Source organism: Aethalodelphis obliquidens, unplaced genomic scaffold (assembly GCF_003676395.1).
Source record: "Aethalodelphis obliquidens isolate GAN/ISIS:26980383/991018 unplaced genomic scaffold, ASM367639v1 scaffold81, whole genome shotgun sequence".
Lineage (NCBI taxonomy): Eukaryota > Metazoa > Chordata > Mammalia > Artiodactyla > Delphinidae > Aethalodelphis > Aethalodelphis obliquidens.
In genome coordinates, this window is record NW_020838025.1 from 931784 (window position 1) to 946814 (window position 15031).

The 15031-nt window shown below is 39.0% G+C and overlaps 1 protein-coding gene across 2 annotated transcripts in view; it reads left to right on the forward strand.

Annotated features, from left to right (window-relative positions):
* DHX36 (DEAH-box helicase 36) overlaps nucleotides 1–15031 on the forward strand; it is a 59941-nt gene that overhangs the window by 9146 nt on the left and 35764 nt on the right. For both annotated transcript variants that reach the window (XM_027092785.1, XM_027092786.1), the window contains one exon: nucleotides 14382–14506. In XM_027092785.1, the coding sequence (XP_026948586.1) occupies nucleotides 14382–14506 (125 nt within the window). The remainder of the gene's footprint in view (nucleotides 1–14381; nucleotides 14507–15031) is intronic.

The window sequence follows — 15031 nt, forward strand, 5'->3', positions numbered from 1 at the left end:
CACCCTCCCTATCCCACCCCTCTAGGTGGTCACAAAGCACCCAGCTAGCTGATCTCTCTGTGCTGTGCAGCTGCTTCCCACTAGCTAGCTATTTTACATTTGGTACTATATATAAGTCCATGCCACTCTCTCACTTCATCCCAGCTTACCCTTCCCCCTCCCCATGTCCTCAAGTCCATTGTGTACATCTGTGTCTTTATTCCTGTCCTGTCCCTAGGTTCTTCAGAACCATTTTTTTTCTTTAGATTCCGTATATATGTGTTAGCATACGGTATTTGTTTTTCTCTTTCTGACTTACTTCACTCTGTATGACAGATTCTAGGTCCATCCACCTCACTACAAATAACTCAGTTTCGTTTCTTTTTATGTCTGAGTAATATTCTATCGTATATAGGTGCCACATCTTCTTTATCCATTCATCTGTCTGTGGACGTTTAGATTGCTTCCATGTCCTGGCTATTGTAAATAGAGCTGCAATGAACATTGTGGTACATGACTTTTTGAATTATGGTTTTCTCAGGGTATATGCCCAGTAGTGGGATTGCTGGGTCGTATGGTAGTTCTAGTTTTAGTTTTTTAAGGAACCTCCATACTGTTCTCCATAGTGGCTGTATCAATGTACATTCCCACCAACAGTGCAAGAGGGTTCCCTTTTCTCTACACCCTCTCCAGCATTTATTGTTTCTAGATTTTTTGATGATGGCCATTCTGACTGGTGTGAGGTGATATCTCATTATAGTTTTGATTTGCATTTCTCTAATAATTAATGATGTTGAGCATTCTTCCGTATGTTTGTTGGCGATCTGTGTATCTTCATTGGAGAAATGTCTGTTTAGGTGTTCTGCCCATTTTTGAATTGGGTTGTTTCTTTTTTTGTTATTGAGCTGCATGAGCTGTTTGTAAATTTTGGAGATTAATCCTTTGTCAGTTGCTTCATTTGCAAATATTTTCTCCCATTCTGCAGGTTGTCTTTTCGCCTTGTTTATGGTTTCCTTTGCTGTGCAAAAGCTTTTAAGTTTCATTAGGTCCCATTTCTTTATTTTTGTTTTTATTTCCAGTTTTCTAGGAGGTGGGTCAAAAAGGATCTTGCTGTGATTTATGTCAGAGTATTCTGCCTATGTTTTCCTCTAAGAGTTTGATAGTGTCTGGCCTTGCATTTAGGTCTTTAATCCATTTTGAGTTTATTTTTGTGTATGGTGTTAGGGAGTTTTCTAATTTCATTCTTTTACATGTAGCTGTCCAGTTTTCCCAGCACCACTTATTGAAGAGGCTGTATATCTTCATTGTATATGCTTGCCTCCTTTATCAAAAATAAGGTGACCATATGTGTGTGGGTTTATCTCTGGGCTTTCTGTCCTGTTCCATTGATCTATATTTCTGTTTTTGTGCCAGTACCATACTGTCTTGATTACTGTAGCTTTGTAGTATAGTCTGAAGTCAGGGAGCCTGATTCCTCCAGCTCCGTTTTTCTTTCTCAAGATTGCTTTGGCTATTTGGGGTCTTTTGTGTTTCCATACAAATTGTGAAATATTTGTTCTAGTTCTGTGAAAAATGCCATTGTTAGTTTGATAGGGATTGCATTGAATCTGTAGATTGCTTTGGGTAGTATAGTCATTATCACAATGTTTATTCTTCCAGTCAAAGAACACGGTATATCTCTCTATCTGTATTTAATTTCTTTTGTCAGTGTCTTATAGTTTTCTTCATATAGGTCTTTTGTCTCCTTAGGTAGGTTTATTCCTAGGTATTTTATTCTTTTTGTTGCGATGGTAAATGGGAGTGTTCCCTTAATTTCACTTTCAGATTTTTCATCATTAGTGCATAGGAACACAAGAGATTTCTGTGCATTAATTTTGTATCCTAATGCTTTACCAAATTCATTGATTAGCTCTAGTAGTTTCCTGGTAGCATCTTTGAGTTCTCTATGTATAGTATCATGTCATCTGCAAAGAGTGACAGCTTTACTTCTTCTTTTCCGATTTGGATTCCTTTTATTTCTTCTTCTTCTCTGATTGCTGTGGCTAAAACTTCCAAAACTATGTTGAACAATAGTGGTGAGAGTGGGCAATGTTGTCTGGTTCCTGTTCTTAGTGGAAATGGTTTCAGTTTTTCACCATTGAGGACGATGTTGGCTATGGATTTGTCATGCATGACCTTTATTATGTTGAGGTAAGTTCCCTCTGTGCCTACTTCCTAGAGGGTTTTTTATCATAAATCGGTGTTGAATTTTGTCGAAAGCTTTTTCTGCATCTATTGAGATGATCATATGGTTTTTATTCTTCAGTTTGTTAATGTGGTGTATCACATTGATGGATTTGCGTATATTGAAGAATCCTTGCATTCCTGGGATAAACCCCACTTGATCATGGTGTATGATCCTTTTAATGTGCTGTTGGATTCTGTTTGCTAGTATTTTGTTGAGGATTTTTGCATCAATGTTCATTGGTGATATTGGCCTGTAGTTTTCTTTCTTTGTGACATTTTTGTCTGGTTTTGGTATCAGGGTGTTGGTGGCTTTGTAGGATGAGTTTGGGAGTGTTCCTCCCTCTGCTGTAGTTTGGAAGAGTTTGAGAAGGATAGGTGTTAGCTCTTCTCTAAATGTTTGATAGAATTCACTTGTGAAGCCATCTGGTCCTGGGCCTTTGTTGGAAGATTTTTAATCACAGTCTCAATTTCAGTGCTTGGGATTGGTCTTTTTATATTTTCTGTTTCTTCGTGGTTCAGTCTTGGAAGGTTGTGTCTTTCTAAGAATTTGTCCATTTCTTCCAGGTTGTCCATTTTATTGGCATAGAGTTGCTTGTAGTAATCTCTCATGATTCTTTGTATTTCTGCAGTGTCAGTTGTTACTTTTCCTTTTTCATTTCTAATTCTATTGATTTGAGTCTTCTCCCTTTTTTTCTTGATGAGTCTGGTTAATGGTTTATCAGTTGTGTTTATCTTCTCAAAGAAGCAGCTTTTAGTTTTATTGATCTTTGCTATTGTTTCCTTCGTTTCTTTTTCATTTATTTCTGATCTAATCTTTATGATTTCTTTCCTTCTGCTGACTATGGGGGTTTTTTGTTCTTTTTTCTCTAATTGCTTTAGGTGTAAGTTAGGTAGTTTATATAAATAGAGATGTTTCTTGTTTCTTAAGGTTGGATTGTATTGCTGTAAACTTCCCTCTTAGAACTGCTTTTGCTGCATCCCGTAGATTTTGGGTCATTGTGGGTTTTTTTGTTTTTTTTTTTTTAACATCTTTATTGGGGTATAATTGCTTTACAATGGGGTGTTACTTTCTGCTTTATAGCAAAGTGAATCAGTTATACATATACATATGTTCCCATATGTCTTCCCTCTTGCGTCTCCCTCCCTCCCACCCTCCCTATCCCACCCCTCCAGGCTGTCACAAAGCACCAAGCCAATATCCCTGTGCCATGCGGCTGCTTCCCACTAGCTATCTACCTTACTACGTTTGTTAGTGTGTATATGTCCATGACTCTCTCTCGCCCTGTCACAGCTCACCCTTCCCCCTCCGCATAACCTCAAGTCCGTTCTCTAGGAGGTCTGCGTCTTTATTCCTGCCTTACCCCTAGGTTCTTCATGACATTTTTTTTTCTTAAATTCCATATATATGTGTTAGCATACGGTATTTGTCTTTCTCTTTCTGACTTACTTCACTCTGTATGATAGACTCTAGGTCTATCCACCTCATTACAAATAGCTCAATTTCGTTTCTTTGTATGGCTGAGTAATATTCCATTGTATATATGTGCCACATCTTCTTTATCCATTCATCCGATGATGGGCACTTAGGTTGTTTCCATCTCCGGGCTATTGTAAATAGAGCTGCAATGAACATTTTGGTACATGACTCTTTTTGAATTATGGTTTTCTCAGGGTATATGCCCAGTAGTGGGATTGCTGGGTCATATGGTAGTTCTATTTGTAGTTTTTTAAGGAACCTCCATACTGTTCTCCATAGTGGCTGAACCAATTCACATTCCCACCAGCAGTGCAAGAGTGTTCCCTTTTCTCCACACCCTCTCCAGCATTTATTGTTTCTAGATTTTTTGATGATATCCATTCTGACTGGTGTGAGATGCTATCTCATTGTAGTTTTGATTTGCATTTCTCTAATGATTAATGATGTTGAGCATTCTTTCATGTGTTTGTTGGCAGTCTGTATATCTTCTTTGGAGAAATGTCTATTTAGGTCTTCTGCTCATTTTTGGATTGGGTTGTTTGTTTTTTTGTTATTGAGCTGCATGAGCTGCTTGTAAATTTTGGAGATTAATCCTTTGTCAGTTGCTTCATTTGCAAATAATTTCTCCCATTCTGAGGGTTGTGTTTTGGTCTTGTTTATGGTTTCCTTTGCTGTGCAAAAACTTTGAAGTTTCATTAGGTTCCATTTATTTATTTTTGTTTTTATTTCCATTACTCTAGGAGGTGGGTCAGAAAGGATCTTGCTGTGATTTATGTCATAGAGTGTTCTGCTTATGTTTTCCTCTAAGAGTTTGATAGTGTCTGGCCTTACATTTAGGTCTTTAATCCATTTTAAGCTTATTTTTGTGTATGGTGTTAGGGAGTGATCTAATCTCATACTTTTAAAAGTACCTGTCCAGTTTTACCAGCACCACTTATTGAAGAGGCTGTCCTTTCTCCATTGTACATTCCTGGCACCTTTATCAAAGATAAGGTGTCCATATGTGCGTGGGTTTATCTCTGGGCTTTCTATCCTGTTCCATTGATCTATCTTTCTGTTTTTGTGCCAGTACCATACAGTCTTGATAACTGTAGCTTTGTAGTATAGTCTGAAGTGAGGGAGCCTGATTCCTCCAGTTCCTTTCTTCGTTCTCAAGATTGCTTTGGCTATTCGAGGTCTTTTGTGTTTCCATACAAATTGCAAAATTTTTTTTTCTAGTTCTGTGAAAAATGCCAGTGGTAGTTTGATAGGGATTGCATTGAATCTATAGATTGCTTTGGGTAGTATAGTCATTTTCACAATGTTGATTCTTCCAATCCAAGAACATGGTATATCTCTCCATCTATTTGTATCATCTTTAATTTCTTTCATCAGTGTCTTATAATTTTCTGCATACAGCTCTTTTGTCTTCTTAGGTAGGTTTATTCCTAGATATTTTATTCTTTTTGTTGCAATGGTAAATGGGAGTGTTTTCTTTATTTCACTTTCAGATTTTTCATCATTAGTATATAGGAATGCCAGAGATTTCTGTGCATTAATTTTGTATCCTGCCACTTTACCAAATTCATTGATTAGCTCTAGTAGTTTTCTGGTAGCATCTTTAGGATTCTCTATGTATAGGATCATGTCATCTGCAAACAGTGACAGCTTTACTTCTTCTTTTCCGATTTGGATTCCTTTTATTTCCTTTTCTTCTCTGATTGCTGTGGCTAAAACTTCCAAAACTATGTTGAATAAGAGTGGTGAGAGTGGGCAACCTTGTCTTGTTCCTGATCTTAGTGGAAATGCTTTCAGTTTTTCACCATTGAGGATGATGTTTGCTGTGGGCTTGTCATATATGGCCTTTATTATGTTGAGGAAAGTTCCCTCTATGCCTACTTTCTGCAGGCTTTTTATCATAAATGGGTATTGAATTTTGTCAAAAGCTTTCTCTGCATCTATTGAGATGATCATATGGTTTTTCTCCTTCAATTTGTTAATATGGTGTATCACATTGATAGATTTGCATATATTGAAGAATCCTTGCATTCCTGGAATAAACCCCACTTGATCATGGTGTATGATCCGTTTAATGTGCTGTTGGATTCTGTTTGCTAGTATTTTGTTGAGGATTTTTGCATCAATGTACATCAGTGATATTGGCCTGTAGTTTTCTTTCTTTGTGACATCCTTGTCTGGTTTTGATATCAAGGTGATGGTGGCCTTGTAGAAGGAGTTTGGGAGTGTTCCTCCCTCTGCTATATTTTGGAAGAGTTTGAGAAGGATAGGTGTTAGCTCTTCTCTAAATGTTTGATAGAATTCGCCTGTGAAGACATCTGGTCCTGGGCTTTTGTTTGTTGGAAGATTTTTAATCACAGTTTCAATTTCAGTGCTTGTGATTGGTCTGTTCATATTTTCTGTTTCTTCCTGATTCAGTCTTGGCAGGTTGTGCATTTCTAAGAATTTGTCCATTTCTTCCAGATTGTCCATTTTATTGGCATAGAGTTGCTCGTAGTAATCTCTCATGATCTTTTTTATTTCTGCGGTGTCAGTTGTTACCTCTCCTTTTTCATTTCTAATTCTATTGATTTGAGTCTTCTCCCTTTTTTTCTTGATGAGTCTGGCTAATGGTTTATCTATTTTGTTTATCTTCTCAAAGAAGCAGCTTTTAGTTTTATTGATCTTTGCTATCGTTTCCTTCATTTCTTTTTCATTTATTTCTGATCTGATTTTTATGATTTCTTTCCTTCTGCTAGCTTTGGGGTTTTTTTGTTCTTCTTTCTCTAATTGCTTGAGGTGCAAGGTTAGGTTGTTTATTCGAGATGTTTCCTGCTTCTTAAGGTGGGCTTGTATTGCTATAAACTTCCCTCTTAGAACTGCTTTTGCTGCATCCCACAGGTTTTGGGTTGTTGTGTCTCCATTGTCATTTGTTTCTAGGTATTTTTTGATTTCCTCTTTGATTTCTTCAGTGATCACTTCATTATTAAGTAGTGTATTGTTTAGCCTCCATGTGTTTGTATTTTTTACAGATCTTTTCCTGTAATTGATATCTAGTCTCATGGTGTTGTGGTCAGAAAAGATACTTGATACAATTTCAATTTTCTTAAATTTACCAAGGCTTGATTTGTGACCCAAGATATGATCTATCCTGGAGAATGTTCCATGAGCACTTGAGAAAAATGTGTATTCTGTTGTTTTTGGATGGAGTGTCCTATAAATATCAATTAAGTCCATCTTGTTTAATGTATCATTTAAAGCTTGTGTTTCCTTATTTATTTTCATTTTGGATGATCTGTCCATTGGTGAAAGTGGGGTGTTTAAGTCCCCTACTATGAATGTGTTACTGTCAATTTCCCCTTTAATGGCTGTTAGTATTTGCCTTATGTATTGAGGTGCTCCTATGTTGGGTGCATAAATATTTACAATTGTTATATCTTCTTCTTGGATTGATCCCTTGATCGTTATGTAGTGTCCTTTTTTGTCTCTTTTAATAGTCCTTATTTTAAAGTCTATTTTGTTTGATATGAGAATTGCTACTGCAGCTTTCTTTTGGTTTCCATTTGCATGGAATATCTTTTTCCATCCCCTTACTTTCAGTCTGTATGTGTCTCTAGGTCTGAAGTGGGTCTCTTGTAGACAGCATATATAAGGATCTTGTTTTTGTATCCATTCAGCTAATCTGTGTCTTTTGGTGGGAGCATTTAGTCCATTTACATTTAAGGTAATTATTGATATGTATGTTTCTATTCCCATTTTCTAAATTGTTTTGGGTTCGTTATTATAGGTCTTTTCCTTCTCTTGTGTTTCTTGCCTAGAGAAGATCCTTTAGCATTTGTTGTAAAGCTGGTTTGGTGGTGCTGAACTCACTCAGCTTTTGCTTGTCTGTAAAGGTTTTAATTTCTCCATCAAATCTGAATGAGATCCTTGCTGGGTAGAGTAGTCTTGGTTTCAGGTTTTTCTCCTTCATCACTTTCAGTATGTCCGGCCAGTCCCTTTTGGCTTGCAGAGTTTCTACTGAAAGATCAGCTGTTAACCTTATGGGGATTCCCTTATGTGTTATTTGTTGTTTTTCTCTTGCTGCTTTTAATATGCTTTCTTTGTATTTAATTTTTGACAGTTTGATTAATATGTGTCTTGGCGTATTTCTCCTTGTATTTATCCTGTATGGGACTTTCTGTGCTTCCTGGACTTGATTAACTATTTCCTTTCCCATATTAGGGAGGTTTTCAACTATAATCTTTTCAAATATTTTCTCAGTCCCTTTCTTTTTCTCTTCTTCTTCTGGAACCCCTATAATTCGAATGTTGGTGTGTTTAATGTTGTCCCAGAGGTCTCTGAGACTGTCCTCAGTTCTTTTCATTCTTTTTTCTTTATTCTGCTCTGCAGTAGTTATTTCCACTATTTTATCTTCCAGGTCACTTATCCGTTCTTCTGCCTCAGTTATTCTGCTATTGATCCCATCTAGAGTACTTTTAATTTCATTTATTGTGTTGTTCATCATTGCTTGTTTCATCTTTATTTCTTCTAGGTCCTTGTTAACTGTTTCTTGCATTTTGTCCATTCTATTTCCAAGATTTCGGATTATCCTTACTATCATTATTCTGAATTCTTTTTCAGGTAGACTGGCTATTTCCTCTTCATTTGTTAGGTCTGGTGCATTTTTATCTTGCTCTTTTATCTGCTGTGTGTTTTTCTGTCTTCTCATTTTGCTTATCTTACTGTGCTTGGGGTCTCCTTTTTGCAGACTGCAGGTTCGAAGTTCCCGCTGTTTTAGATGTCTGTCTCCAGTGGCTAAGGTTGGTTCAGTGGGTTGTGTAGGCTTCCTGGTGGAGGGGACTAGTGCCTGTGTTGTGGCGGATGAGGCTGGATCTTGTCTCTCTAGTGGGCAGGTTCACGTCTGGTGGTGTGTTTTGGGGTGTCTGTGGCCTTATTATGATTTTAGGCAGCCTCTCCGCTAATGGGTGGGGTTGTGTTCCTGTTTTGCTAGTTGTTTGCCATAGGTTGTCCAGCACTGTGGCTTGCTGGTCGTTGAGTGAAGCTGGGTGCTGGTGTTAAGATGGAGGTCTGGGAGATTTTCGCCGTTTGATATTATGTGGAGCTGGGAGGTCTCTTGTTGACCAGTGTCCTGAAGTTGGCTGTCCTACCTCAGAGGCAGAGCCCTGACTCCTGGCTGCAGCACCAAGAGCCTTTCATCCACACGGCTCAGAATAAAAGGGAGAAAAAGTAGAGGGAATTGGTAGAAGTATGAGGAAAGAAAGAAGGGAAGGAAGGAAGGAAGAAAGAAAGAAAGAAGCAAAGAAGGAAAGAAAGGAGGGAGGGAGGGAGGAAGGAAGGAAGGAGGGAAAGAAAAGATACAGTAAAAATAAAATAAAGTATAATAAAGTTATTGAATTAAAAAATTCTTTTTTAGAAAAAAAAAAGGGACGGATAGAACCTTAGGACAAATGTTGGAAGCAAAGCTATACAGACAAAATCTTACACAGAAGCATACACATACACCCTCACTAAAAGAGGTAAAGGGGGAAAAATAATAAATCTTGCTGTCAGAGACCACCTCCTCAATTTCGGATGATTCGTTGTCTAAAGGAGGGAAGGAAGGAAGGAAAGAAAGAAAGAAAGAATGAAGGTAAAGTATAGTAACGTTACTAAAATTAAGAAAAAAAATTTAAAAAAAACCATGGACGGATAGAACCCTAGGACAAATGGTGGAAGCAAGACTATACAGACAAGATCTCACACAGAAGCATACACATACACATTCACAAAAAGAGAAATAGGGAAAAAAATCACAGATCTTGCTCCTAAAGTCCACTTCCTTAATTTGGGATGATTGGTTGTCTATTCAGGTATTCCACAGATGCAGGGTATATCAAGTTGATTGTGGAGCTTTAATCCACTGCTTCTGAGGCTGCTGGGAGAGACTTCCCTTTCTCTTTTTTGTTCTCACAGCTCACAGGGGCTCAGCTTTGGATCTGGCCCTGCCTCTGCGTGTAGTTCGCTGGAGGGCGTCTGTTTTTTGCTCAGACAGGACGGGGTTAAAGGAGCCGCTGATTCGGGGGCTCTGGCGCACTCAGGCCGGCGGGGCGGGAGGGGCACGGCGTGCGGGGCGGGCCTGCGGCGGCAGAGGCCAGCGTGACGTTGCAGCAGCCTGAGGCGCGCCGTGCCGTGCATTCTCCCGGGGAAGTTGTCCCTGGATCCCGGGAACGTGGCAGTGGCGGGCTGCACAGGCTCCGCGGAAGAGGGGTGTGGAAGGTGACCTGTGCTCGCACACAGGCCCCTTGGTGGCGGCAGCAGCAGCCTTAGCATCTCCTGCCCGTCTCTGGGGTCCGCGCTTTTAGCCGCGGCTCGCGCCCGTCTCTGGGGTCCGCGCTTTTAGCCGCGGCTCGTGCCCGTCTCTGGGGTTTGCGCTTTTAGCCGCGGCTCGTGCCCGTCTCTAGAGTTCCTTTAAGCAGTGTTCTTAAACCCCTCTCCTCACGCACCAGGAAACAAAGAGGGAAGAAAAAGTTTCTTGCCTCTTCGGCAGGTGCAGACTTTTCCCCGGACTTCCTCCCGGCTAGCCGTGGTGCACCAACCCCTTCAGGCTATGTTCAAGCCGCCAACCCCAGTCCTCTCCCTGCGCTCCGTCCAAAACCGAAACCCGAGCCTCAGAGCCTCAGCTCGCAGCCCCGCCCGCCTCGGCGGGTGAGCAGACAAGCCTCTTGGGCTGGTGAGTGCCCGTCGGCACCGATCTTCTGTGCGGGAATCTCCCCGCTTTGCCCTCCGCACCCGTTGCTGTGCACTCCTCCACGGCTTCGAAGCTCCCCCCTCCGCCTCCCGCAGTCTCCGCCCGCGAAGGGGCTTCCTAGTGTGTGGAAACTTTTCCTCCTTCACAGCTCCCTCCACCTGGTGCAGGTGCCGTCCCTATTCTTTTGTCTCTGTTTTTTTTTTCTTTTTTCTTTTCTTCTTTTGCCCTACCCAGGTACGTGGGGAGTTTCTTGCCTTTTGGGAGGTCTGAGGTCTTCTGCCAGCCTTCAGTACGTGTTCTGTAGGAGTTGTTCCACGTGTAGATGTATTTCTGGTGTATCTGTGGGGAGGAAGGGGATCTCCGCGTCTTACTCTTCCGCCATCTTCAAGGTCCCCAATGCTGGGTCGTTGTGTTTTCATTGTCATTTGTTTGTAGGTATTTTTTGATTTCCTCCTTGATTTCTTCAGTGATTTCTTGGTTGTTAAGTAGTGTATTGTTTACTCTCCATGTGTTTGTATTTTTTACAGATTTTTTCCTGTAATTGATATCTAGTCTCATAGCATTGTGGTCAGAAAAAATACTTAATACGATTTCATTTTTCTAAATTTACCGAGGCTTGATTTGTGACCCAAGATATGATTTATCCTGGAGAATGTTCCATGAGCACTTGAGAAGAAAGTGTATTCTGTTGTTTTTTGGATAGAATGTCTGTTGAAAGTCTATTCTGTTGTTTATTTTGGATGGAATGTCCTATACATATCAATTAAGTCCATCTTGTTTAATGTATCATCTTGTTTAATGTATCATTTAAAGCTTGTGTTTCCTTATTTATTTTCATTTTGGATGATCTGTCCATTAGTAAAGTCCCCTTCTGTGATTGTGTTACTGTCGATTTCTCCTTTTATGTCTGTTAGCATTTGCCTTATGTATTGAGGTGCTCCTATGTTGGGTGCATAAATATTTACAATTGTTATATTTTCTTCTTGGATTGATCCCTTGATCATTATGTAGTGTCCTTCTTTGTCTCTTGCAATAGTCTTTATTTTAAAGTCTATTTTGTCTGATATGAGAACTGCTACTCCAGCTTTCTTTTGATTCCCATTTGCATGGAAAATGTTTTTCTATCCCCTCACTTTCAGTCTGTATGTGTCGCTAGGTCTGAAGTGGGTCTCTTGTAGACAGCATATATACAGGTCTTGTTTTTGTATCCATTCAGCCAGTCTGTGTCTTTTGGTTGGACCGTTTAATCCATTTACATTTAAGGTAATTATCGACATGTATGTTCCTATTACCATTTTCTTAATTGTTTTGGGTTTCTTATTGTAGGTCTTTTCCTTCTCCTGTGTTTCCTGCCTCGAGAAGTTCCTCTAGCATTTGTTGTGGAGCTGGTTTGGTGGTGCTGAATTCTCTTAGCTTGTCTGTAAAGGTTTTAATTTCTCTGTAGAATCTGAATGAGATACTTTCTGGGTAGAGAAATCTTGGTTGTAGGTTTTTCCCTTTCATCACTTTAAATATGTCCTGCCACTCCCTTCTGGCCTGCAGAGTTTCTGTTGAAATAATCAGCTGTTAACCTTACGGGGATTCCCTTGTATGTTATTTTTTGCTTTTCTCTTGCTGCTTTTAATATTTTTTCTTTGAATTTAATTTTTGATAGTTTGATTAATATGTGTCTTGGCGTGTTTCTCCTTGGATTTATCCTGTGTAGGACTCTCTGTGCTTCCTGGACTTGATTGTCTATTTCTTTTCCCATATTAAGGAAGTTTTCAACTATAATCTCTTCAAATATTTTCTCAGTCCCTTTCTTTTTCTCTTCTTCTTCTGGAACCCCTATAATTCAAATGTTGGTGAGTTTAATGTTGTCCCAGAGGTCTCTGAGACTGTCCTTAGTTCTTTTCATTCTTTTTTCTTTTTTCTGCTCTGCAGTAGTTATTTCCACCATTTTATCTTCCAGGTAACTTATCCATTTTTCTGCCTCAGTTATTCTACTGTGGATTCCTTCTAGAGAATTTTTAATTTCATTTATTGTGTTCATCGTTTGTTTGGGCTTTAGTTCTTCCGGGTCCTTGTTAAACGTTTCTTGTATTTTCTTTGCTCTGTTGCCAAGATTTTGTATCATCTTTACTCTCATTACTCTGAACTCTTTTTCAGGTAGAGTATTTCCTCTTCATTTTTTTGGTCTGGTGGGTTTTTACCTTGCTCCTTCATCTGCTGTGTGTTTCTCTGTCTTCTTGTTTTGCTTAACTTACTGTGTTTGGGGTCTCCTATTCGCAGGCTGCAGGTTCATAGTTCCCATTGTTTTTGGTGTCTGTCCCCAGTGGCTAAGGTTGGTTCAGTGGGTTGTGTAGGCTTCCTGGTGGAGGTGCCTAGTGCCTGTGTTCTGGTGAATGAGGCTGGATCTTGTCTTTCTGGTGGCAGGTCCATGTACGGTGGTGTGTTTTGGGGTGTCTGTTACCTCTTTATGATTTTAGGCAGCCTCTCTGCCAATGGGTGGGTTTGTGTTCCTGTTTTGCTAAATGTTTGGCATAGGGTGTCCAGCACTGTAGCTTGCTGGTCGTTGGGTGGAGCTGGGTCTTAAGAGTTGAGATGGAGATCTCTGGGAGAGCTTTTGCTGTTTGATATTACGTGAAGCTGGGAGGTCTCTAGTGGACCAGTGTCTTGAACTTGGCTCTCCCACCTCAGGCACAGGCCTCATACCTGGCTGGAGCACCAAAACCCTGTCAGCCACACGGGTGTTGAAAAAAAGTCTTTTTGTATCATATTGATCTGTTTTTCTCTTTGTGACTTACAATTTTGGACTTTTGTGTCTGTCAGTAAATCGGTTTTGCTGCAGTTTGTAATTTCCTAATGCTTTCTTATCAGCTGGAGTTTTGCTGTATTGGACTTTTTAAGTGTATGAGCATAATGATGGTTTTAGTAAATCCTTTAATAATTTATTAGCAGAAGTCTTATGGAATTCCCTGGAGATCTAGGTGTATTCTTTTTGTGTGTGTTTTACTTCTTTAAAGAGAAAAATGGTTTAACACAAAAGTCATATATGCTCATTCAAAAAGCTAGATACATCCATGCATTTGATAGACTTCTCAGGGGTATGTACTATGTGCCAGAATTATATCTTGAAGAAATACTGCAAAAGGCATAGAATATGAAAAGAGAATAACCTTTTTAAAAATTAATAGTAGTGAAAGCAATATCCCGTTGCACGTGTTTTCTGCATCTGGCTTTTTTCATTCAATAACTTGGCCATCTTTCCTGTCTGCACACCTGGGGAAAAAAAATCTATGCACTCTTCTTTTTTACTTACTGTGTTTACTTATAATTTAGCTAATCATAATTTGCAATTATAAAAGGGCAGTCTTTAAAAGTTCTTATTCTTACTGTGTACAGTGTACCTCATATTTTCTCTTCCATGTATTCTATACTAAGAAAACAATCTAACTCATATTTTCTCTGGTGTCTCTTTTTAAGTAAATCTCATTCTCTGAGGTAACTGCATCATTTGGAATATTATTTTCATGAGCACTGATCATTTTATTTATTCCCTCTGAGCTCAGCCTTCTTACTTCCTAATTTACTCCTCCTCATAATGTAAGAGATTAAATGCTCTTAAAATGCTCGTTGCAGCCAAAATAGTATTTGCAGTTTTTAACTTTTGTTTTTACCAGAACATTTGGGTTTTAATAAGTTTAATTGTGAGTATCTTTTAAAATTTAAGATAAGGAAAAGATTGTAACAATTAGTATTATGCAAGGGTAGGAAGTAAGGGAACCAAAGTTTTAATAAGTGATGTAAATATGATTTCTTTGCCAGTAATAGTAAAGCTAATTTTATAGACATATAGTAGAAAAGGGTCTAGAGAGCAAGTGTGGGGTGACTTTAACTTTCTTTTATATATGTTTGTTGAATGCATGTTACTTTGCCTTTATTGTTTTAGTCGTCAAATAATTTTGCACACGCTTTCTCACCCTGATGAGGATGCTTTTTCTTTGCACAAAATAGAGAGCTGTGGTACATATGGATGAACGTCGAGAAGAACAAATTGTGCAGCTGCTACATTCTGTGCAGGCTAAGAATGATAAAGATTCGGAAGCACAAATATCCTGGTTTGCTCCTGAAGATCACGGGTAAAACAAAAAGTATTCTTTTAAAGATGAACAAAGAGTGACACTTCTTTCAGAGCACTGGCCGGAAAAAAAAGATAATAAAAATAACATCTTTAGGCTCTTCTATAAGTGAAATTTAGCCTCAAAGTAATCTTTTTTCTTATGTAGATTGAGCAAATTTGGTGAAATATTTAAAAATTTAGGTGGCATATTTATTCCCACAGGAGATCTAAATGGTAGGAATTGTCTATATAGGATGTTGATGAAGTTATTACTTAGTTCTTCCTACCCATCATCTTTGTATTTCCGGAATTTTCTTGTGGAGGAGATCTGTAAGAAGTTAAATTACTGCTGTTTTAGGAAAATCATAGGAACTGTATCATCAGGGGCAAATTAGAAGTAGTTTCTCTGGGACTGTGTAATGTAGCATCCCACTTATAGCTCAGAAAGGGTGGCAGGAAAATAAAGTTGTGAAATAAAACATGGCTCAGAAAACTTGATAAAGAGAAACACTGTGAGTCTTTGCAATGGAGGAATTACTATTGG